Source organism: Clarias gariepinus, chromosome 11 (genome assembly GCF_024256425.1).
Source record: "Clarias gariepinus isolate MV-2021 ecotype Netherlands chromosome 11, CGAR_prim_01v2, whole genome shotgun sequence".
Lineage (NCBI taxonomy): Eukaryota > Metazoa > Chordata > Actinopteri > Siluriformes > Clariidae > Clarias > Clarias gariepinus.
Window position 1 is genome coordinate 6,842,301 of NC_071110.1, and position 25,092 is coordinate 6,867,392.

The 25,092-nt window shown below is 40.2% G+C and overlaps 1 protein-coding gene across 1 annotated transcript in view; it reads right to left on the reverse strand.

The window, feature by feature from the left end:
* The window catches only part of dchs1a (dachsous cadherin-related 1a), a 129,547-nt gene that overhangs the window by 21,714 nt on the left and 82,741 nt on the right, over positions 1 to 25,092 (reverse strand). The window contains exons 3-6 of the mRNA XM_053507256.1: positions 5,260 to 5,448; positions 3,767 to 3,998; positions 3,404 to 3,640; positions 1,927 to 2,970 (exon numbers count right to left, since the gene is read on the reverse strand). Coding sequence (XP_053363231.1) covers positions 1,927 to 2,970; positions 3,404 to 3,640; positions 3,767 to 3,998; positions 5,260 to 5,448 — 1,702 coding nt within the window. The remainder of the gene's footprint in view (positions 1 to 1,926; positions 2,971 to 3,403; positions 3,641 to 3,766; positions 3,999 to 5,259; positions 5,449 to 25,092) is intronic.

The window sequence follows — 25,092 nt, forward strand, 5'->3', positions numbered from 1 at the left end:
TCAGCTCAGTAAAGGAAACTGAGGCTACATCAACCAAAATTAGACAAAGAAGATTGTAAATATATTGCCTGTTTTAATGAGAGTCTTGATATCTGATAAAACATTTAGATGGTTGGATCACAATGCGGCTTAAACAACATGAAAGCATGGATCAACTGTGCTTTGTATCAATGGTTGATGCTGGTGGTAGGGTGTAATGGTGAGGGGGATATATTCTTGGCACACGTTGTGCCTCTAAGACTTAACTGAGCATTGTTTAAAATTCCACAGCCTTCCTGAGTATTGTTGCTAACCACAGGATAATGTTCCATGTCACAAAGCTAAATTAATCGTACAGTGGTTACTTGAACATGACAATGAGTTTGTTTCACTTAAATGGCCTCCACAGTCACCAGATCTCAATCCAGTAGAACACCATTGGGATGTAGTGAAACAGGAGATTCTTATCATGGATGTGCAGTCAACAAATCTGCAGCAACTACAGTATATGTTGCCATCATGTCAATATGGGCCAACATCTCTAAGGAATATTTCCAGTACCTTGTTAAATCTATGACGAATTAAAGCGGTACTGAATGTAAAAGAGGTCCAAGTAATGAACCTGAAGAGACTTGATAGTGTAAGTATCCGTAATTTAATAGTTGTACAGTGATTTAGGACTGTGCATTGCTTGGAGTGCTTTGTTGAAAATATACTGTCATTCAGTTAATTAATTTTAACATATATTTGTATGATAAAACTTACTGAACTTACAATAATTCACTAATTGGAAATTTGCTTAAAATCTGGGAAATATTTTCAGGAGCAAGCAAATAAAAAAGAGGAGGACTGATGCACTGAGAAGCATTAGTGACAGAAGGTTTTGATCCCACATATGGCCCTCGCCAGCTGTTCATGCGCTTTCCCTCGATACCAGCGGTGACACAATCCCAAACTAGGAGCTGTTTAAGATTCCTCTGCTTTGCGCTTGAGTGGAATCAAACTGACTGAGCATCATTTATCACACTGTAATGATTTATTGTATTCTTTTATAATCACTGAGCACTGAAAATCTAGAACACGCCAAGCTGATGGTCATTTATCATGGTTCTGCATTTCTAATTAATTAATCTGTACTTACTGAAACATTTGGAATGTAGAACGAAACTGGAGACTGTAATTAAAAGTTAAAGGTAAAGCTAGTTTAAAAGTATGTATGGGCTGTGTATACACTAATCAGTAACATTAAAACCACCTAGGTTTCGTGTTCCCCCTTCGCCACCTTGGTGGCTTTGGCCCCTTGTGTTATGGCTTGTCAGATTTTACGGGGCTGCACTGTGGTGTCTGGCACCAGGACATTGGCAGCAGATTCTTTGGATGCTGTAGGTTGCGAAATGGGACCTCTATGGATCCCATGGGACTTTGATCGAATTGGGTCCTGGAGAGTTTGGAGTATGGTTGCAAGTTGCTGTACAAAATTAATTTGCTTTGCACTTGGCTGGTAAACAAAATGTAAAGCTCAGTGGGTCTCAGTGCTCATGGAACTGAAGTGCTTTTTAATACATGCTAACAGGATCTCTGAAAGCTCTCTACACTCACAAATAACTAAAAGTGTGCTAAAATCCATCCAGTCTGTTTTTCTTTGACCACTAGTATTAATTTTTAAACATGTGTGTTAATAAGAAATACATCTCATAGTATTACCTGGTATTGGATGCTGTTACTGAAGTTTAAGTCAGAAGTTTGAGTCAATTATAGAGTTATCAGAACGACTCTGGCACTGGTATCGATTCTACCATATTTTTTCAACACTTTACTTTTTTATTTTACTTTTTAGAAAAGGCATGAGACATAATGTATCTGCAGAAAAGCCACCCAGCTTAGAGGTTGAACCTGAAAATATGTCAGAGTACACTAGGAGGTAGAAAGACAGTGTGTAATGATTACCTGTATGTGAGTTGATCTGAAAATGCCGATCTGGGTGTAAAAGTCGGTAGATGAGGCGACTATTGAGTCCGGCATCTCGATCTGTAGCAGGCACCCGACCAAAGCCTGACCCAGCTGGCAGGTTCTCTCTTACAGCCAAGAAAGCTCTTTCCTGTGTAAAGCGAGGTGAGTTGTCATTTTCATCTGTCACTGAAACACGCACCGTGGCACTACCTGTCGTTTTTTTCAGCTGCCCATGACCAGATGTGACAAGGACGGTAAGCAGGTACACCTCTTTAACCTCACGGTCCAGGGCACTCCTTACAAAGAGCCAGCCACTGTCTGAAATAATGCCAAAGCCTGCTGCATCTCCATCTGGTTGCAGGTGGTAAGCCAGAGGGACTGATCCTGAAACACCAGATCCTGAAGCGATCCCACCATCTCTGTTGAGTGCACGCACTTGCAGGAAACGGGTGTGAAGTGGCGTACCTTCCTTCAGCTCCACGCGGTAGCTGAGAGTGTCAAACACCGGCCCTTGGCTGTTCTCAGCCTGCACATGCACCACCAGGGTGAATGTGGCACTGAGCTGAGGTGCTCCCATGTCCTTGGCAAGAACCTGCAAATCATAGCGTGGCACTGTCTCATACGACAAACTTCCAATTAGACGAATTTCTCCACTGCTACGGTCCACATTAAAGGTTCTCTGAACAACACTTGAGAGCAAGTCGAAGGTCAAAGCACCATTAGCACCAGAGTCAAGGTCCTCAGCTTGAATCTTGTACACCACAGTGCCCATTCTTGTATCATCGAGAAGAAGGATGGATTCGGAAGATGATGGAATAAATGTTGGAGCGTTGTCGTTGACATCTACTACTGTGATACGGACACGGGTTTGACCAAAAGCTGGCGGGTTTCCACTTTGTGCCTGAAGCTCCAGGTCCACAATGGGCTGGAGCTCATGGTCCAGAGGTAGACTTGTTCTTAAAACTCCTGTCTCAGGATCCACTGTGAAGTATCCAGTTGGGTCACCCGAGCAGATGGTGTAGGAAATGTCCTTTGAGATCCCTAAAGACATAGTAAAAGAGAAAGAACCAAATGACAGAAAAAGCCAAAGAGAATACAAGAATCAGAGCCTGATCAGTCCACAAATGTGTTCAGCACATAAACTTTAAAAACCTAAAAAAATTTCATCACATGCAATCATGATGGAGTACTTTGAACGTCCAAGGAAAATTGTTAAAAAACTTAAGTGGTAAAATGGAATTTATGATTAATGTTGACTCTAAATGAGGTGTGTACAATGGCCCAGGTCCTATTTGTACAAGTGGTGTTGAGTGAAGAAAAAAATGAAGGCTGCCTTTCATCACGTTTGGTCACACTGTCCGAAGGGACTGATGAATCTAGGCATGGACCATGAGTTATTTTATGTGTAAGCTGCACTATTGCTTTGCCTACCTATGGAACTTTATAGTAAGCACTTTGTCTTCAGCTCACTCACCGTTTTTGGTGCTGGCACGCACTGTGCCCACTTGAGTTCCACGTAGGGCATCTTCAGATACCGTGAAGTAGTACTGGGTCTGTTCGAACACAGGAGGTGCCACTAGACCAGCCACGATGCTGATGTTAACCTTGGCATTTACCGGAGCCGTGAGGCCACCCCCGTCCTGGGCAGAGACCACCATGGCAATGACCGTGTTTGCCTTTCCATGCAGAGAGCGTGATAGTGATATCACCCCTGAAATATAAAACACCTCAATAAGTTTCAGCAAATTAATAGTCAGCTTTTAAACGAGGCAGTCCTTTAAAAAGATGTATTTTACAATTAAAATGTTTATATATGTTCATATGGAGCTCAACTCACCGGTGTCTTTATTCAGGGTGAAGAAGGGCGAACTTCCCCCAGGCACTGTACGGTACGTCACCCTGCCATTCTCTCCCGCATCGGAGTCATGGGCGATCACACGGGCGACAGAGGTGCCAGGACTGCTCTGAGTACTAAGACTCACAGCATAGTGCACTGGATAGAAGGTCGGCCAGTTATCGTTAACGTCCACCAAATCGACATGCACATAGGTAGCAGAGCTCAGGCCACCCTGGAAGAAGAAAATATGGCGCCATCTTTAATTGTTTATGTCTTCCTACCTTTAACCCTAGTTTGGCAGAACATTATAGGGGTAGCTCAGTGGTTGAGGTGTTAGACTACTGATCAGAAGGTCCCGGGTTCAAACCCCAGCACCACAGAGTTGGGCCCTTGAGCAAGGCCCTTAACCCCATAACTGCTCAGATGTGCAATGAGATAAAATTTAAGTTGCTCTGGATAAGTGCGTCTGCCAAATGCCATAAATCTACTGTAAATGATTAAAATCACGTTGAGTTAATGTTCCAGTGAACTTCGATGTTCCCTGAAGGCATGGACGCTTAAAAGGTAAAGGTAAATTGATAATTTCTCCAGAGAGTACTCCAATCTGTCAGGATAACATGAGTACCATTGTGCGAGCAGTGAATACGTCAGAGCCTTCTTATTTTAAACATGGAAGAAAGCAAGGCATGACTCCAAGTTATTAAATATTACAGCTCTTTAAAGCTCCGCTCCCTGAGATTGCTTTAACATGTCTGCTGCAATTTCCTTTTGCTGCTGCGCAAGGATGTTAAGTGTTATTTAGGCTGCCGTGGCACAAGATGCTGTGCAACTCCTAAAGAATTACCATGAGACCTATTCCAAGTTTCCTCTTGTGTTTTTTCTCTTTTTTTTCCTCATTGCCTTCTTGAATGCAAAAAATCCTTAAGACATTCCTACAAAGGCTTATCTAGCCTAAAAAAAACTCTGGTGAACAGCTTGTGGAGGGATTAACATTAAGTCATGTCAATGTGTTTTTACCCACATTTCTCCCAATTTAGTCATTATCACTTCCCACACCATTATCTAGCTTCTTCCTCTGATACAACTATCGATATCTCATTTCATACAGTAGATTCAGTACACAGTAGAACAACATTGTAAGCCTTCACGACCATGAGTGGTGGGTTCGTCTTTGATTGGGAAAGATAAGACTTTTAACCGCAAACAATTCTCTAAGCCAAAAAGAATTTACATTAATGCACTTGTACTGTAATTATGTTTCCTCCGACATCTAAATATGTCTACAACCTTTATAGCTGTGGGTGATCCCCTCAGATAAAGTTTTTGGCTATTTGTATTCATATAGTAGACACTAGCCTATTCAATCAAAACGTCGGTGACGCTCCTGTGCCGTTTTAAAATGTTTTATGGTTTTGCGGTTAGGACACGATGAAGTTGGTGTGGCACATAAGGTTACATGTTCGGTGTTATTTGATAAATTTTAAATGACTTACCCCATCCACGGCTGTGACAACAAAGTCATAGCTGGCAGGGCCCTGGTCACGGTCCAGACTTGCACTGGTGCAGATCTGTCCACTTTCTTTGTTAATGGTGAAGTGAGGAGGGGCCACGCCGCCAGGCCCATAGGCCAGAGAATAAGACACAGAGCCAAACGAACCACCGTCAGCATCCCTCGCTTTCACCTGTGGAAAGAAGAGTCTCAATAAACTCATACCAATAATCTAAATATGATGGGGTGTCCGAGTCAAACCAGGACATTTAATCGTGTTTCTTTTATTTCTCTATATAATCTCATACGACACCAATGTTAGTGCTTGGATACCATCAAGGTAGAATGCCTGCTTCATGTCTGAATCTCATCCGGTATTATCATTCACAGACATACGGCCTTCTCTAAAATGGTTGCACCGTTCAAATGTTTTACTGCGGCTAGGAGTCTCATCACTGAACTGGGCTTGAAGACTTCTGTAAAAAGTCCAGGTTTGATCTGAATGCCCCCTTGCATTAAAATAACCTAAAGGTATCATACATATAAAACAGCAGATTAGGAAAAGAGATATTTTTGAAGCAGGACCGTACAATCTTTCCCACTATTAAGCCTGCAATTACACTGGGCATTCATTTCCCTTCAACATGCTCTATCCAAACACACACACACACACACACTGCCATACTGTACGTTAAGACGATTTCTATGTCTCTGGAAGCAAGCAAAGAGAATATAATGACTTTTACAGACACACTAGAGACTAAAAATCATGCCAGAGTAAGAGACACTTTAGCTAGGCTTTGAAATAAATTTTCTTTTCCAACTATTTATAGCAAACAGAAAGGCAAAGAAAGTTTTCTAAGACCTTCTGTAATATTTTGCAATGTTATCTAGTCATTTTATAAAAACATTGTACATGCAAATTTGCACAAATAGACACACCGTACAGATTAAAACAGATTTGTCAGATTTAAACAAACATATTGATGCAATTAGGATTTTCACAGCTTAATGTTCTTAATAGTCAAGCCTAATGCCATTATATCATATCCCACATGAACCCAATATATTTAGATCCCAAGCCCATAAGCTACAGAACAAAGCACAGAACTGCAGGAAAATAAGCTTGCATAGCTGAGATGTTCCGATATTTGTTTTTTTTTTAAATCTCAGCTCCTGAAGCTCCTTCAGATATTTTACAATCTACCAGGGGGTGCTATATTAATAAACACCGCTTTACCACATGCTAAGCCTCCCACACTAGCGTGATAGAAGTCATAAGCGCGGTGACGGTTCCAACCTGAGGCAGCAAAGCGTTCGAGTGAGGACGTGCCTCATGGACAAAGCGATTTTCCATGAAGGCTTGGCTTGACTAAAGAAAGCACAAGGACAGCTCACTCCGCTCGGGGTCTCAGTCTAGCAGAGAATACGAGCTCCCGCTCAGCACTCTAACATAAACATTTCCTTCTGGTTGCCGGCCTGATTGGTGACTATTCTGACTACTTGACACAAGATAGGCAAGGAAAGAAACTCAAGTCAGTCGATTTTATTTAAACCCTGGCAGGACTGACATGTTTCTTTTACTTAGGTGTCAGAAAGTTGGCTGACTTGTTCCGTGCATGTCAAATATTTACGATTCTACGGAGCAATAATGTAAAGCATTATTAGGTTACCAAGGATGAAGGATTAAAAGGCATTCAGGACTGAAATCTAAAATTGAACATTTCACTCCCGCACTCTGGCGAAACTGCATCGACGTTCAATGCAGCGGTTTCTGGGAAACACTAATTTAGTGAAAGCCACCATTTCAAGGGCATGTTTAAGTGTGTGGTAAGATGCCCTTGATTACGCTGAGTGCCACCAGATACTGAAAGGGCACCCAGAGGTAATTCGCACTCTCAAGCCTAACCATTTTATGTTGTATTTGGGGCTGTCAATATTAACATGTTAACAAGATTAATCTAGAAATTTCAACACATGTCAATTTTAGCCAAGTTTACTTGGTTTTACTAAGTTTACAAATGGCCAAGTTTGACCTTAATGGCTTCCCATAATCGCAGTGCAGTTACCCAGCTGTGTGTAATACCGTAAAGGGCACGCTTACCACGGATAATACAGTCACAAGAAAACATCACCAGTTGTGCTGAACGTCAAGTTTTATTATAAAAAAGCTTGCAGATGCAAGTTTTGGGCTCAAGCTCCCTATATGAGGAACTATTTTTACAAGAATAAATTAACTGTAAGATGTGGGAGTCATGGCTCAAGTGGTCAAGACTCTAGGGTATCCATCCTTAGATCTGATGATCCGGGCTCGGGTCCGAATGTCAGTGGGTTGCCACGCCCCATACTACCCAGCCACTTCTGGTCCTGTTCGAGAGATTTTAATAAAAAAATAATAATAATAACTTAAACGGTAATCTTAAAGATATTTTATACATTTTCCAGTTCATGCATTTCTTTAGTCCAATGTTGCATTTTATAATACAAGTAAATCTGAGTATTTTAAAATTGTGATTAATCTACAGACTATGATTGTGATTAACAGGATTAAAATTTTTAACCGATTCAAAGCCATGAATTCCTGAATTCAAAAATAATAGCCATGAAGGATCCGGTGGCTATACCTGAAGGACTGGGGAACATATGCAAAATGGGATGCAGGTCTATGTGTATGTGGATGTGTATGCACCATGCATACACATCCATATACATTCACACTTAGGAATAATTTAGAATAGCCTGTCTATCAGCAGACATGTTTTGGGAGAATGAAGAAAATCGGAGAACCTCAAGACGAACCTCTCAGAAATGCAGAAAACCTGTGAAACTCAAAACAGACAGCAAACTCAGTCCAGAATCAAATGGAGTACCCTAAAGCTACAGAGGTAGCACTGATACCGACTATGCTACCATGCGACCCAACTTCTCTTATTTCTCTACAAACAAAAAAAAATACCTTTAGGGTAGCAGATGAAAATTTTATATATATATATTTTTTAAAAGAGTGCAACAAACCCTAATTATAACCCTTACCTCAGGACCACAGACTCTAAAGACATGCGCCTGTACTTTTTAAAAAAAAAGTCAGTTCGCATTTGCGAGCATAATAACAGACATCTGTTGGCCGGTTCAGAAGTTCACCAATGTTTCGAGCATAAGTGGGTCAAATAATCCAGAAACTTTTCTCACATCTACGTTCCTGAATTCCTACATAAATCCACGGTGCTTTACTTGCTTTTCCCTCACGCAGCAAGGCTTAAACACACAACACGTGCTGATATGTCTACAGGCACATGTAAGATAATTCACAAACAAAACCACAATTTCTGATCATTCCATCGTCCCCAAAAGGACAATGTTTTTCTGCCTTAATGGTCACTCGATCCTTTTCACCGCGGGTGAGAAATCGAGACAGTGCTAAATCTGGACCCCTACAAAGAAGCAGCTGTTTTTGCTTTTTTTTTTTTTCTTTGGAAGTGTGACACAATGAGAACTCCATTAAAGTGAAGGTGAGGGCAGAAATTGGCTGGGAGGGGTTTGTGTTGTCTTTTAGAGAGGGCTGGACGAAGGCTTCAAACAAATAACTTAAGATTCAGGAGAGAAAAGATGGAAACACTGAAGCGCATACAAAAGTGTTGGCACAGGAGGATGAGTGGCGCACTGGTGTTCCTCATGACTCTTGATTGCTGGGTGCCAAGATTTTGCTTGTTTTCTTGATCGACTAAGAAAAGTCTTTTTATATCAGGGGGACTTCCAAGAGTCTTGAAGTGCGGTGTGGTTCTGACGGTCATAATCAGTGTTTCGGGCTGTACGTCCAGCTGGCAAGTGCCATTGCATCATTGGTTTACTACTTCATTCAAAATGGCCTTTAAACAAACCAATTAGCAAAGCAAATTCACCGAAATAGTGGCATTCTGTATCCAACGCAGCCAGACTGTGAAGGCACGCTGTGAGCAACGTCTGATGCCCATTACTAGGCCGGCCTGGCTTTACTTAAATTGCCCAATAAACAGAAATTGAACCTCATTTATCATGCTGGATACAAACTAATGCAAGAATATTTAGACAAGAAATATGGGGTTTATAAAAATCCATTGTCTAAGCCAAAAAAAAAGTTGTATTGTACAAGAACTGAGTTCACAAATTTATAATACATACAAGGGTCGTTCGAGTCAAACCAGGACTTGTGATGAACCGTCTAGTGAATTAAGGCAGTAAACTGAATGATATTCACAAAAGATTTTAAGCATGGCATAGTGATGAGATTATTAGGTGCAATAAAACATTTGAATGATGCAAACATTTTAAAGAAAGTGTATGTCCGTGAATGATGATCTTGGCCGAGTTGGCTCTGAGCCCACTTTAGTCGTTCCCATGAACATGCAACATGTGGAAGAGGCGCAGATATATGCGAGGTATAGCCCCGTATATAGTCATTTTAACACATTTGGGGCATTAAAGGAGTTCCTGGGAGGCAGGAATTTCAGACATAAAGCAGGCAGTCCAATCATGGCTATATGATTATAAGGTATACTGAGAAAACTCTCTACCTTGATGGAATCCAAGCACTAGTGACACACTGGGACAAGTGCTGTAGTGTAGCAGTGAATCATATGGAGAAATAAAGGGAGGTTTTTTAACTCGCACAACCATACTGATTTGACTTGTACAAAATTCATTCATAATTCGCAATATAATGTAAAGAATAGCCTATTAATTTAAAGCTTAACTGATCAGCCTTTGATGGAATAATTGGTAAAAATGGCCAAAGTTTTAAAGATAAGACACATTGTTACATTTAAATCGGTTATTTAAATTACATCATAAATTGTGAAATTGTTCATATTAACTAATTAATACAAATAGATTTTCAATCAGCGCAAAAGTAATGGCACCCTATAAAAGGAGGGATTGTTAGTGTCTAGAGAAGCCGATTAATTTTCTTGCTTTGGCTGAGCTGGATCTTTGGAAGACTTGCACATGCTACAATTACAACGTTCTCCTATATTTATTTATTTGTTTTAGCTATTTTGTTGTTTGTGCAAATCGTTATATGCAAATCAGCTGTGCCGTAAACATGCATCTAATTGTTATGTATAGATAAATGCGACATTGGTTAAAAACTTTGATTTTGTGTGACCAAAATATCAACACACAGTGCTGTGTAGTGTATATTCCTTTTTCTTTATCCTAAATTTGATGGATTGTGCATGGCAGTGATATCCGTCTTCTCTATATCTTTGGAGCAACACATTAAAAACATTCACACTGGCCAAAAAGACATTCTTCAAAGGTCTTTGTTCTCACTGATAAATCACAGTATAGCTACATCACATTATATGTGTTGCGTGATGTTTTCATTAAGACATGCATGTACTATTATACTGTATAAAGGCGAGTATTGTCTTGAACGTGAACCACATGGAGCATTACATCAACGTGACAGAGGCAGTCAGTAGCGCTGGCTAAGTGTTATGTTCAATAAGAGGAAATTACAAAATACACACAGCCATCGGAGAGTGTGCTGGCATCGTTTCAAAAGTGACACGGACTCCCCATGAAGTAAAGCAGAGAACAGTATGATGCAATGCAAAGGGAAAGAGAGAGCCAATTATAATCTTTTTCTGCTAAAAGATTATAATTGCACTGTTCCAGGAACACAACATCAGTGTGGTTTGTTTATATTGCAAGCTTTGTATATATTGTAATGAACAGAATATACAAATAGAAAAGAACGGTGATGCCAAGCCAAGGTTCGGATTAAGGGCAAAGCGACAGGATTGTACATTACTGTCAAACTGAGATATCTAATTTTAACTATATGCAACACTTTTCACACAATTTAGGCATTGTACCTGAGTACCTATTCATGAGGATGCCTCGGGGTCTGTGTGCATGGAGTTTGCATGTTCTTCGCGTTCTTGATAGGTTTCCTCCGGGTACTCTGGTTTCCTCCCACAGTCCAAAGACATGTAGATTAGGCTAATTGCCGTTCCCAGATTGCCCGTAGTATGTGATTGAGCGTGTGAGACAAATTGGTTAAACAATTTGTCCAGATTCTTTTATTTATTTTTATGGCAAACTACCTACCCCCCCCCAAAAAAATAAACACTCTACATTATTAAAGTTCATAAGTGCTGAATATTTTTTCCTTATTTGTTGATGTTTATTTAATTTTATTTATATATATTTTTTAAGTATGTAATAAAATGTTTGTTTGTTTCTTGGCAAATCCATGCAAATCTAACCTTATAGTAAAAAAGCAGGCATAATTCATAGCGTTCTTACTAAGCGTTCTACCTAGCGTGCTTTTTTTAATTCCTATTGTATTTGTATATTTTAAATATGCAGACACTAAGGAAACAATTTCCTTTGGGATTAATAAAGACTTATCTTATCTTATCTTTTTTTATCTTATCTTATCTTATCTTATTTTATTTTATCTTATCTTATCTCTTAAACGATCTGGTAAAAATTATTGTTGAGCATCATAAATCACAAAAAGTGCATGAAATGTGTAGGTAAAATTTTCCCTTAGATTATAGTAATCTATAACTTCTATCCTGACTGTCCATAAACACTGATGCTATGCATGTAATGTTATGTACTGTACAGTTTGTAAAGAAGGTGTAGGCTGCATAGATTTTCCTCAACCACCTAAATATTGCAACAGCAGCATTTGTGCAGTTACAGTGAATGTGGTGCTGCATAGTAAGAGCTGGTTCTCAAGTGACGCCTAAAGCTTAAAGGGGGGCTCTAGCACAGTCTTCATTCAGAGTGACTGTTACGAATGAAGCCATGCTAGCTGACAGTGGACAGTCAATCTCAATATGGCGTTTTATTACAGCGATCAGTCAAATCACGTGACTCAATACAGACACCCGAATAAACGGATGCATTTATGATAGATGGCTATATATATATATATATACAGTATATGATAAATGGCTGCTGAAAATAATAAAGAAAGGCTGAGAACGAATAAGGACGAATAATGTGAAAGAAGGATTAATGTATATTTGATAATGTTTATTATATAAAAAAAAAGACAATTTATCGCAGCTGTTGGCTAGACTTTCTCTCTTTAACTCTCACTTTCTCTGTCTCACTCTCTGGCATTAGATCAGAGAGGCAGAGAGTTAAGTCGAGGGGGATGCTGAGATACCTCCCACTGTCCGTTGCCTCCCTGACCGTCGACAGGAAGGAAAGCAGCGGGTCTCTGCATCAGCTCAGAGCCATAGAGCTGAAGCAGTTCTGACACACACACACACACACACACACATACAAACGTGTGGGAGACAGCTAAAAAAAATTCTACGCAGGGAAGAAAAAAAATAAAGGGAAAGAACGAGTGCATGAAAGGCTCACATATTGTGGAGGGAATAAAGCCAAACTTTTCCCTTAACAAGGTAGAAATCGTTTCAAAGGGTTCTTTTATGCTACTTGTGGATACGATGTTTACTTTTTCCCTGATCTAAGTGCTAAAAAGCTCTCACATAGCGCTTTTAGCCAAGAATTCACTTACAGTAGATGAGCAAGACAAAGGTCTTCAATAGACTTGGCAGTTTTTTTATTCGTATCATGGACAAATTTTGTTTACGCCCCAGACAGAAAGAAGACAAATGACTTTTGTGCCAAACACGGAATTCTTTATTTGTACATTTAAATAAGATTTGTGCTATAAAGGATCACCCGGAGTGCATATCAAGCTAAAGTTACACAGAAATTCCCGGAGACATACAATAGTGAATCATCAATCCTCTGGTCTGTAGAGGTTTTCCTTCATCTTTTATGTCTTCTCTTCCCTATGACCAGAAGATAATCCAGAAATGGGCACAGGCGCTTTCAAGTTAGCGCTCAATATTTCTCCATAATATCTTCTATATAATAGATCGGCGTGACATCAGCGGGGCCATCCTCCAGATTTGTGGAGTGCACGGCGTCTTCCAGATGTCTATTAAAAAGATTCGGCTGTATTATGACATCTCTGTAAAACATCATATACATGTCAAAACCGCTGAGTGTCTTTATTCGGGTTTGTGAGCACCGCAACCTGGATTGGATCCCAAATATGTAACCGTGTGAGCCTCGGGCCAAGACGCTATCATCAGCATCATCGTGATCACATGCTGACCGGTCAATGCTGCAACCGAGTCCAAGTGCCTCCCTGAACCCCTGAGCCAAACGTTCTGAGAACAGCTATGGATATTAGGGATGTAACCTGAGGTTTAATAGAGAAATAAAGAAATGCATTTTACGAATTGCCGATGCCCTGGTTTGCTTTATAAACTATTAAACAAGAATTAATAGGATTTGAATGCTTTTCAACAACACCGCCAAAAAGGATTAAATCTGAGGACTGGATTGGGTCCAAATGTTGTCTTCTTCAATCAAATAGATTAAGGGCATGCTTTATTTTAGATCAGGCAATGCAAAAAGTGCAATTTATCAAAAAAAATCTCAAAAACCCTCTAGAGGACCCAGGTGTGAAGCGGTCTTGGAGCAGCCAGACTTTAAAAATAACAAAGTCTTCACGCATTGCGGCTTTTTTGTCTCTCACCTTGACGTGGTAGAAGGTGCAGAAGTTTGGCAGTAGAAGAGAAGAGTGCTAATTCAGCATAACCAGAGGTAAGTACAAGGAGGAGCACCGACAGACCGAGGAATAGGGTTTCGTTCTCTCCTGTCCTCCTCGCATGTCAGGTTTGTCTTTCAGCCGGGCCTGCAGCTGGAGGCGATTAAAACACTGGACAATTTATGTAGGAAGAACAGAGGGCATGTTTTTTTTTTTCCTCTTTAAAAAAGACATGCGGTAGAGCAGAAAAAAAATATATATAAAAAAAGAATCAACACCAAAATAAAAACAAGGAAACTGCACATAAATATACCTACATGCCATGGCCACCACATCCCAAAGGATACTCAAAAGAAGAAGAAGAAGAAGAAGTCAGGGCAGCTTTAAAATGACCAGCCAAAGTAAATCCACTCATACAGCTGAACTTGTCCACCAAGGCAGACAAATTTCCCCCAAAGCTTTTCCTTTGGCAGGATACCTAACCAAAACCAAAAGTTCCAGTGGGAAGGTAAGCTGACAAGCGCTTCCACCCCATCAAGCGTGACAGAGGCAGCACAAAAAGTCACCGCCGGCATCTCTGTCTCGTGCTGTGCATCTCCGATTACTTTCTAAACGTTAAAGGGAAAAACTCATTTCTGGCTCTTTTACACGAGTGTGCCGATCAGTGGCCTGGTTGCTGGAATAAAACGAAAAATAGAGCTCTTGGGGAAATTGCTAGGTTTCATTTGTGGCCTCGCACTCACTTTAAATAACAAATCCCCCAACAGATGTGGATGCTGCTATTACGGGTCAAGAATCGAAGTATGCGTACTGTATGTGAGGGAGTTTTAGTTAAAGGGTTTGGCTTGCCATCTATAGCTGGGTGTAATATTTCCATGGCTCGTGAAATTGTTTGCTGTTATATAGCCGGCAAGAGTCTGACATGTGGTTTAAATCATTAATCTTTGCGCTTATCTTCACACCACTCCCGCAGCTTGACGGGGCACGGTTTCAAAGAACGGTTTCAAATCGACTCCTCAACGTCCGTCCAAGGTGCTATACATGACCGTGACTACATTTTGAAACTTTGGGTTAATAGCACCAGTACTTGCATAACCACTTTTTACTTCTAATTAGCTGTCAGAGTCAATCTTCCTTGTGTAACGACCATGTAAGTCTATTGGGTAATGACTAGAAGGGAAATTTTAAAACTTGTAAATATGAGTGATGTTTAAAAGCTGTGCAAGGGACTCCAGTTAAGAGCTATCAGTCTCTCTCAGTTATGAAAGTTCAAACGCTTAACTTTGCACTACCATGCGTTGGTATGTTTGTTATTTTTGTTTTTAAAAAATCCACTTTCCTTGTACCTCATCCATCCAGTAGCCAATAAAACAGACATAGTAACACTTTTGTTCTAATGTAAAAAAGATTTTTATGCAGCCAAATAACTCTAATTTGCTTTATAACAAGGTTACTCTTCCTGAGATTTTATTTTTTTGAACGATGGCTTTAATTTTATTCTATGTGGGCTGAAGGATCAATTTTGTTGGAGACACTTGAAGATTGCCCTTGAGAGAATTTGCTGTGCTGTCTTGTACGTGGCAGTCTGTTACCACAACTCTTGGTCTTGTCAGAATTTTAGTTGGTGTCTATTTTGTTTTCATTGGTTTTATAAGCTTGTTTTTACTGTTGGACTGTACCGCTTGTTCTTATTCAGTGGCTGCTTTCTGCACGTACCACTCTTTATTCGCCCGTCATGCTTTGCTTGGCTTGATAGATAACTATTCTTATTGGACCACTGGCAAATTACCGATCAGAACTAGCACCACCACTAGCACCACCACTTCACTAAGTTGTAAACATTATTTGCAACAAATCAAAAGGCATAATTTATCTACAAATCCGCCTTTCTAGATCATAATTCATCTAGATTTCCATCCAACAAGTTTATCAATCCATCAAACCGTTTATCCATCCTTCCAAGTTAGTGGCGCGCATCATGATTAGGTACAGTACTGTATGTGCGGTACCTCCAAAAAATTTTAATCTGACTTTTAAATCTGACTAACCACCCCCAGTAATTCTCATGTTATTGTAGGGGTGGGAGGTGGGTCAGATTTAAAGGTCACAGTACGAAGAAAGTATTTTGAGTAGAGTGTTTCAAGAAATAGAACCACCTAGGCTCTGAGGAAAATATCACAGATAGATACAACCAAGAAAGAACTGCAAGACCTAGCAGGATTTGGCAAACTTTCATCCAGAACAGCTAGGACTGGTTAAAATTACTCTCGGACCAGACTGGATTCATTATCTGTCTTCAGGGGTGGGCTGGATTTGTCAATCTTACAGCTGGGAGTGGGAGGGATTGGCTAGATGTTCTACAAAAGTACGCAGGGTTGGCCAACCTTTTTACAAATGTGTAGGCAGGATTGGCCTGTTTAGAGGGGGGACAAGATGGGATTGGACAAGTTGGGCCACACTGGGTGGGAGGGGGTAAATTTGTCTAATGTCAGGATTAATAATTATTAATTAAACTTACTAAATAAGATGACAGAATTGGTCATACTTATACTGGTGTGAGTCGGAATTTATCAAAGCTGCTGTAGGAGCAAAGAAGATAAGGTTATTGGTTTATTGTGGGAATGAGTGAAATTTGTCAAATTTACTATGGGAGAAGGTAGAATTGGGTTTTGCAGGCATAGCTTAGATTGGTCAAATGAACTGCTGGAGCAGGTGGGATTCATAAAATGTAAGGCAGGAGCAGGATGGATGGGTCAAACATACAGTATGCTGGAAGTGGGTGGATTGGTTAAAGTAACTGCAGGAGCAGGCAGGATTGGGTAAGTTTTCTGCAGGAGTGGCCTGGTCTGGGGAGGACTAGTTAACCTTACTACAAAAGTAGGCAGGATTACAGCAAGAACTGGGGGGTTTCTTTAAACTTCCTGCAGGAGTGGGTTGGATTTGTCAAACCTACTCCAGAAGTGGATGGAAGTGATTACATTTACTGTGAGAATGGATGAGATAGGTTAATGGTTAAATCAGTTGATGGCAGGTGGGACTGGTCAAACTTTCCACAGGAGTTTTTAGAGATCGTCGGTTTACACTGGTCAAATTAATTGCAAGAACAGGTTGACTTACTGTGCCAGTGGGCGGATTTGGTCACATTTAGTGCAGGAGTGGGTGAATTGTCAAATGCATTGCATATGTAGGAGTCAAACCTTCTGTAAAAGCTGGCGAGATTGGTCAATAGCATTTGCAGAAATGGATGAAAAATAAAAGTTCTGCTTATACCCCAAAATTATAATAGCTCAGACTACATATACTGTATGTAGACTAGGCACACATCTTTCTATCGTACAGCATCAATAGATATGTCTTCAGAAACCATGCTGATTTGTGATATTACAGACCCTACTAAAATCTTGAAATTTACAATTTAAAGCTCATTTAAGGCTGCTTGTAATAACACACCTACAAACTGTGATGTTCTAATTATATTTACAAGCTTCCAATTTTTTACACCAATGCACTCTGCTGTTTACGCTGCTGTGTGCCAGGCCTTTCGGAAGCAGGGCTTGCTGTTGTAAGGAAAATGAAAGAAAGGGGACATGAGTATCTATTATAAACTACACTGTGGGGACTGCACTGATGTGGCTTATGGCAGGGCTGGAATTCTCGAATTGGCTCCTCGAGGTTGTACAGAATGCCTGGGCCCACAGAGCCTGGCATGCACAAACACAAACCACTTCCTGCAGTTCAGTGCCCACGTAAACAGCATTTCTCGCTTGATGTGCAGGTTGTGTAGGACAGTAGGGTTTTTCCCATAAAACAGGAAAAAAAACTTGATATGGCCATCTTACTATACCATAGAAGATAATAAGTATACAGTAAGCCATAACTTGTCGGTTACTGGCTGTAATTATTTAATTGTTAGAAAGACTGTGTCAAATCCAATTTTTTAGATTTTGAGAATCATCATACGAAAAAGTAGAAACTCAAATAAACAATATAGCACATGTTCCTAAATCTTAATTCCACATATCGTCATTAAGGCATCCTTTTTATACTGTCTGTTATAGTTGGAAATTACCAGGGATCACCCGATTCAATATTATTACTGTACTATACCTAGATTCCGATTCGATTTGCATTGTGATTCTGATTTTAGAAATATACTTATTTGTATTTTTTTTTTCATATTTTGTTACAATTCAAAACAAATAATTTGATACGCAGGGCTGTTCGAATAGTTAAGAGCACAGCACCAGTGGGATTTTAGAGAAATGACAGCATTTTACAACCTTAAATGTACCTACTTATAGTCTATACTGTGTTATCCTGTATAGAGGGGCCCGGGGGCCTGGAGCCTATCCCAGGATACTTAGGGCACACTCACATGCTCATGCACACACTACAGGCAACTTGGGAATGCCAATTAGCCTACTCTGCATGTCTTTGGACTGTGGGAGGAAACTGGAGTACACAGAGGAAACCCATCAAGCACAGGGAAAAGATGCAAACTCTATGCACACATCATCAAGGTCGGAATCAAACCCTCAACCCTAAAAGTGCAAGGCCACAGTGCTAACCACTTAACCACTGCCCCTTACCCCACTGTGCCACCTACCTTAAATGTAAATAGATACTGTATATATATATATATATATATATATATATATATATATATATATATATATATATATATATATATATACTTTAAATGCATTTTGGGATCAATGTGGAGATACAGGAATAGAAAAGAATTGTTATACAGCACTGAATCTTTTTTGTTTTTGTTTTGTTTTGTTTCTACAATCTGTATCTGTTTAGTGCTCCAAAAGTTTGTAGTGAGATTTGGATTAGACTACAGTATGCACAGTGACTGGTTGTTTTTGTCCTAAGCAATCAGCAGTGGTGGGCAATGTACACAAACCCTGCAATTGAGTTAAAGTACAGATATCTTAGGTAAACTACTGCTCACTTAAAAGTAGACATTCTCCATTTATACAAAAGTACTTACCTTTAAATTTACTCAAGCACCAAAAAAAAGACACAGCTCACAGGAGCTCTCTCTCACTCTTTCTCTTTCTCTCTGTGCTATCCACATGTAAATGTGCTGTTTTACTGCTGCCTGCAACCACCTCTGATTTTGATTTCAAACACCTGCTACATAATTAAGTGTTTTACAGAGGGAAGGCAATGGCATTTTATTACACATACAGTAATAGTCAGCAGGTGGCCTCTCATTTCAAATATTATACAGCATCGCCATGAACAGATCTAGAGAAATAGAAAAAAACAGATATTTGCTGTAGGATATAATGGAGTAAAAGTAAAAAGTGAAGTACGGCTATGTTAAATACAGTCCGTACCTACAGTATTGAAATAAATGTACTTAGTTATATTCTGCCTCGAGCAACTGGGATATCATATCTGACGACTTGCTTCAGTCATGAATTTCAAAATCATATAAAATAAAAACATCCTGATGACATAGTTGGGCGAGCTTTGTTAGGAACAAAACAAGTAAAAAAAAACAGTTCACTTAATTTTCATACCGATGTTAAAACTCCATATTTCTGTTAGTTCTGACTGTAGTTTGATTTTGTGAAAAGTGATGCAAACTTTTATACTCCTTCCTTCTTCTTTGTCACAGTTTTCATCTCAAGATTTGTTGAAAGGGACTTTAAAAAAAAAAAAAAGAAAGAAAGAAAGAAAAAGAAATTTACACTTTGTCTAAACACCCCCTTCGGACTGTTTATCTTCACGTAAAGACTAAACATCGTAAACGCTTTCAGGTGTTTTATGAGAGGCCAGAGGGCTGTGTTTATGGAAAGTATATTTCCATTGCAACTTGGTTTTAAGCTCGTGAAAACAGTAATCATGGAAAAGTTGATCGGAGACAATGGCCGTGTAAGCGTGGATTATGATTGAACAGTGCTGGAACACACCGCTGCAAAGCTGAAGTCTTTCCCGGACATGGCTACGGCTTTAACCGGGCTGACTTTGAACTATTTTCAGTAGATGTAAGGTTTTATTGTTTTTTAAAAGGGCAGAGTACAAGTTAGAAAAAAAAAAAAAACACCTGCTTTTAACGGTGTTTGAATCGCTGCCATCACAGTTAAACTCTTTACCTCGTCATGGTTTTGTAGACTTCACACTGTTTCCACAGTCGCGTTCTTCCCTGGCGACTGTTTCGAATTTATAATTCTACGATCAAAGCATGTATTTATGAAGAAACAAACAAATACGACACCAGCCACATTCCGTCTTTGGTGTGTTTACAGACTGGGGTTAGCGGGTTGAAATTTTGAATAGGACTCATTTAGGCGGATAAACATGACAACATGATGAAAAGCTCAGCGATCATTTCAGAAAGGAACGGAATCACAACAACACAGTGTCACATCCTCCGAGGGCAGTTCGTCAGTTCAATATCCCACTGCGCTTCATTGAGATGGAGTGGACAACCGAGCACATGCTTCGAGCATCGCACCACAACAAGAGAACGTTCGCGCCGGCTGACTCGACAAACACACTCTGCCCTGACACAAAAAGGGTAATTACCAATATTTAGCACATGTCTGTATTTTTCTGACCTGGCGCCATCGTGTATCCGCAGAGAAGCGCAGCTATGAAGTCTTCCATCAGAACAAAAGTTTGGCTCGTGCTCTGAGCTGCATCTGCAACTCATCAACAAAACCATCAGCCCAAACACAGAATGTGCCACAACATTGCCTCACACTCCTCCACAAAGCTGCACAACACTGAAATGAGACACACAACAGCATATTGCCTTCCAAGTTCCCTGGCAACCCCACACACGCACGCACACACACACACACGTCTCTATTCTTTATTATTCTGGCCTCAGGCAGAAGACAATATGTAGGTACTGGGGTAGACGTTGTAAGCACCTGGCAACAATGCGTCCTCTGACGGAGTCAGGCCTTTAATCAGAGTCTCCGTGGAGGAGGGGAAAAAAAAAAACACCCTTCTCATCCCTCCACATCAACATGAGGTGCCCCTGCCAGCTCCGTGAGCCTGTGCTACATTTAACCCTAGTGGCTCGTACTACGGCAGCTTCCAGTCAAGCTGCGTTTCTGTTTTAAAAGCCAGTTTGGGTTTTGTGCCAGTATGGGGACTGTGGGAACCTGTATTCACAAACCAGCCACACAAATGTTGGAACTTCTACACATGGTGGGGAGCCAAAGCGATGCGGTACTTCATTTGTAGCACTGGAAGAAAAAAAAAAAAAGTCTTTTTGTAGAAAACTATAAATAGGATTAAAGTGTAAAGTCAGATGGCTCGAATGTCAGCAGGAACGAGTAAATGCCAAATACGAAATGTTAAAGAACACGAAGTATGTTGAACCCTAAGAGTCTGTGCCAGGGTTACCAGGTAGATGGAAAAAACTCTCTCTAAATCTCAAGCAAATACCAACCGTCTAAAGCCTTCATTCTTTGTTCTTTAACTCACACAGTCAAATACTTGTTATATATTGGTGTATTTACAAGAAATATCAATTATGCAGTTTCTCTAAACAATTATTTAACCAAAGGCGTGCTTTTTGTTAGCATTTGGCAGACCTCCTTCTCCAGAATTCCTTCTAATCTCGATCAAACACATTCCCAAGCTACTACAAATAGAAGGTCTAAGAATAAAATCAAATTAAAACCATGTTGAAGTGAAAATAGTATGAGTTGGCTCAGCGCCAAAATCATCAAGGATTTTACATTTAAGTGCATAATGCATAATTTTAGAACATTCATTTAGTCATCTGTATCCTGTGTAGAGATATCTCTGAATGAGAAAGTGTGGACATGGGAGAGAAATCCTGTCCATCAGACAATAACAAGGGGTTTGGGTCAAACTCACCGACGCTGGAGCTGTCAGGTAGCAGTCATGCAAACCTGCTGTACGGATTGCATGGCATATTTTGATACAGGCGGCTCGTGGCTTAGTGGTTCGCACTGTGTGCATGGAGTTTGCATGTTCTCCCTGTGCTTAGTGAGTTTCCTTTGCTTTCCTTTCACAATTTAAAGACAGGCAGATTAAGGGAATTGGCATTCCCAAATTGCACATAGTGTGTGAATGAGTGTGTAAATGTTGACCGGAGATCCTACATGGAAATAGGTACATTGCTCACCACTGGCCTTGATGTCCCTAGTTGGACTACAGAGGTTCCAAGATGGAGGGGATGGACGGATATATCTGTATAACCTGAAGCCTGACCAAGGGAAGGCGCAAGGAATGAATGGGGTGTCAACCCATCACATGGCACAATCACACACACTCCCAATCACAAACAATAAGCTATGTGGAAATGCTTATCAGCCTATTCATGCATGGGAGAAAACCTTAGAACCTTAGTACCTTTAGCTCATGTGCATATACAGTAATATATCAAATTAACATAGGCTTTCTCTAATACACCAGTTTACCTGATAATCCAGTGTTTGAATTAAAAATCACAACAGCCCGCAAGTCCCTAACACACACCCCAACATCAACCAGGTACCATGATCTAAATGAAAACTGTTGACATGGCAACCCTGTTCTTACTCATTTCATCCATAATATATTTCATACTCAAAACCAAATCCTGTTTAATTCACTTCTACCCGCCGCAGAGTACTTTTACTTTATTAACCTCGTTATCTCATTTTCAAGGACTTTTCCCGGCTCAATAAACCTGTTAAACACACTCCCCGCATTCCTATGTGAAGGATGATACAAACATCATTATAGCGTACGCTGGCTCTCAAACATCTCCAGTCCGAAACGCTCGATACACTGTAGCAGCCGCTCACTGCAGAAATTAATCATTTGGAGTGTCGTGGAACGGAGCGGACGCCGAGACGAGAGTCTCTCGCTGTCAAGAGCGTGTGGGTCAAATGAAATAATCTCGGTTTACCAAAACGCTCCGCATAAACAGTTTCAGGCCCATGCCATAAACACGGTTACACTCTGCTGCCTTTAACAGATAGGTCTGAGATACGGGTTTGTCTAAAAGGAGGTCACTGCTCCTTTGCTGCAGTCCAAGCAGAAAAACACACTCGGGTAATGTAGATGGCGTAGACAGTGTGTGTTTAGATTCAGCTCTGTAGTTTCGCTGGCAGGCGCATTAGTGAGTAAACAGATGAACGGTTTCGTACACATGGGGCCAGGGGGAAAAGAAAAAAAATCATAGTTTAGGATCCTGCTAAACGCTGCCAAAGTTGTGTCTAAAAGACTTACAAGCGTAACCTTTGATTAAGAATAATTAAGACATCTAGTACAAATCAGATTTTTTTTTTCTTGCTCAATTCCGTAAAGGATCTACACCGGAATAATGATAAGGTGTAGGGACACTCGGGGAGGCATGTGTTTTGATGGATGAAGTGCCTAATGCACGTTTGTGTGTGCTAAGGCCTGCACAGCTGTGAGTGTGTCTGAAAGTGAGATTAATTAAACCCAGTCTGGATGTAAACCAATAATTATCCTTGTTAGCATTTAAAATTTGCAGCGCTGTGTGGTTTTGTTATGTCTACTTTCCTATGGCTTTTTTTTTTTTCCTTTTTTTTCCTTCAAAGGAAGCTGAATCATAAATGTTGCTTCGAGAAAAACTTGTTATTAAGCCGCTCCAAATATGGGCTTTGATAGAATTTTGTTCTCAGGGCTTCTGCCCAGCGCAAACAAAATGATTTCAGCGAAGTCTGATTTTATTGTGCAATGATTCATTGGAATGCAGTGGGCTGAATCAGACAAAACACTGCTGAATCTAGATGGAAATCAGAGCAGGACATGAACAGCTGACTGTCCGGTTAGGAGCTGGCGCACAATCATCAGTACTCGACAGCGTGTCTGGACAAACAAATGAGCTTAGTTTAGGTGCATGCTAACCAAGTGGAGAAAAATATTATTAAGCCGGATTGATGAAAAAAAAAAAAAAAGGCAGTTTAAGAGCGTTCGTTATTCCGGCTCTCGCTTCTCTGCAATGTGCTTTATGGTAAACTGCTTATCCAGCTTCCAACAGGACACAATTTCAACAACTCCCAGATGTTTTATAAATTATAGTGACGGTTCACTTCCAGGAGAATTGTACATATGTGATTTGTGTGCCACTTTTAGCATACCCGATATGTCAGAAAGCGAAAGAAAAAAAATTGAAAAAGGAAGGCTGTGAATAACGGTAATAAAATCCTCATGGACGTTTCATCAAGTCTGACATAAATTAAAACAAAAGAACAAAATGAGTCTTTTCTCACTATGAAATTTCATACAAACTGTCAATGCGAGTGAACATTTCCATTTATTAATGATAAGTGGCCGTTATACAGTACTCAACATTATCGTCTACACGGTTTTATCCTGCATCCTGAGTGGCAGGGGGCCCGGAGTCTATCCCAGGAGACTTACTGTAGGGCTTACTGAGGCGGGGTACACATACACTTACACGCTACGGGCAATTTGGGAACACCAGTTAGCCTAATCTGCAGGTGAGAGGAAGTGTGAGAGGAAACTGTGAGAGGAAACCGGAATACGGAGAACACCTCATGCACACAGAGGCGGGAATCAAGTCTGAGGGGAATCGAACCCAGACCCTGGAGGTGCAAGGTGACAGTGCTAACTGCAAGAGTGTCGTAAAAAAAAAAAAAAAGGTTAAATTAAGAAAAAAAATTATAAATAAAAAGCAGTAAGCAGTAATTAACGACACAAAGTCAATAATTAGTGTTATAACGGTCCTCATTGTTCCATCATCTTTATCCTGTGTGCAGTGTCGCGATGGGCCTGGAGCCTATCAAATTGTTTTCCCTAGAATACTACTGTTTGGAAATATTTTTTTTGTACTGACTTAATACAAAAATTATAAACTAAACATGCAGAACAAAGTTTTGTACTTTTGCCCAGTACTGTATGTATTATGCACTACAGTACACCTTAATTAGTAGTGTTAAGGGTGTGAAGTAAGGAATAAAACACCTAGCGATGTGCTACAGTCAGCACAGCCTCACTGAAACTGGATCGATTGGAAAGTTATTACAATCTTTAGCTATCCATTATTTATTGAATTTGTGCCCACTGAGGCTTCAGATTCCTCTTCGTTGCTGACAGAAGCAGATCCTAATGAGGTGTTCTGCGGTTGTAGGCCATCTGCCCTAAAGATGTACTTGTTTTGCATTCAGAGATGTCTTTCTGCTCAACAGAAGTTGTAAACAGTGGTTGTCTGAGTTAGCGCAGCCTTCCCGTCGGCCTGAACAATCAGCATATCATCAATTAATCATCACAGTTATGTGAGTAAAA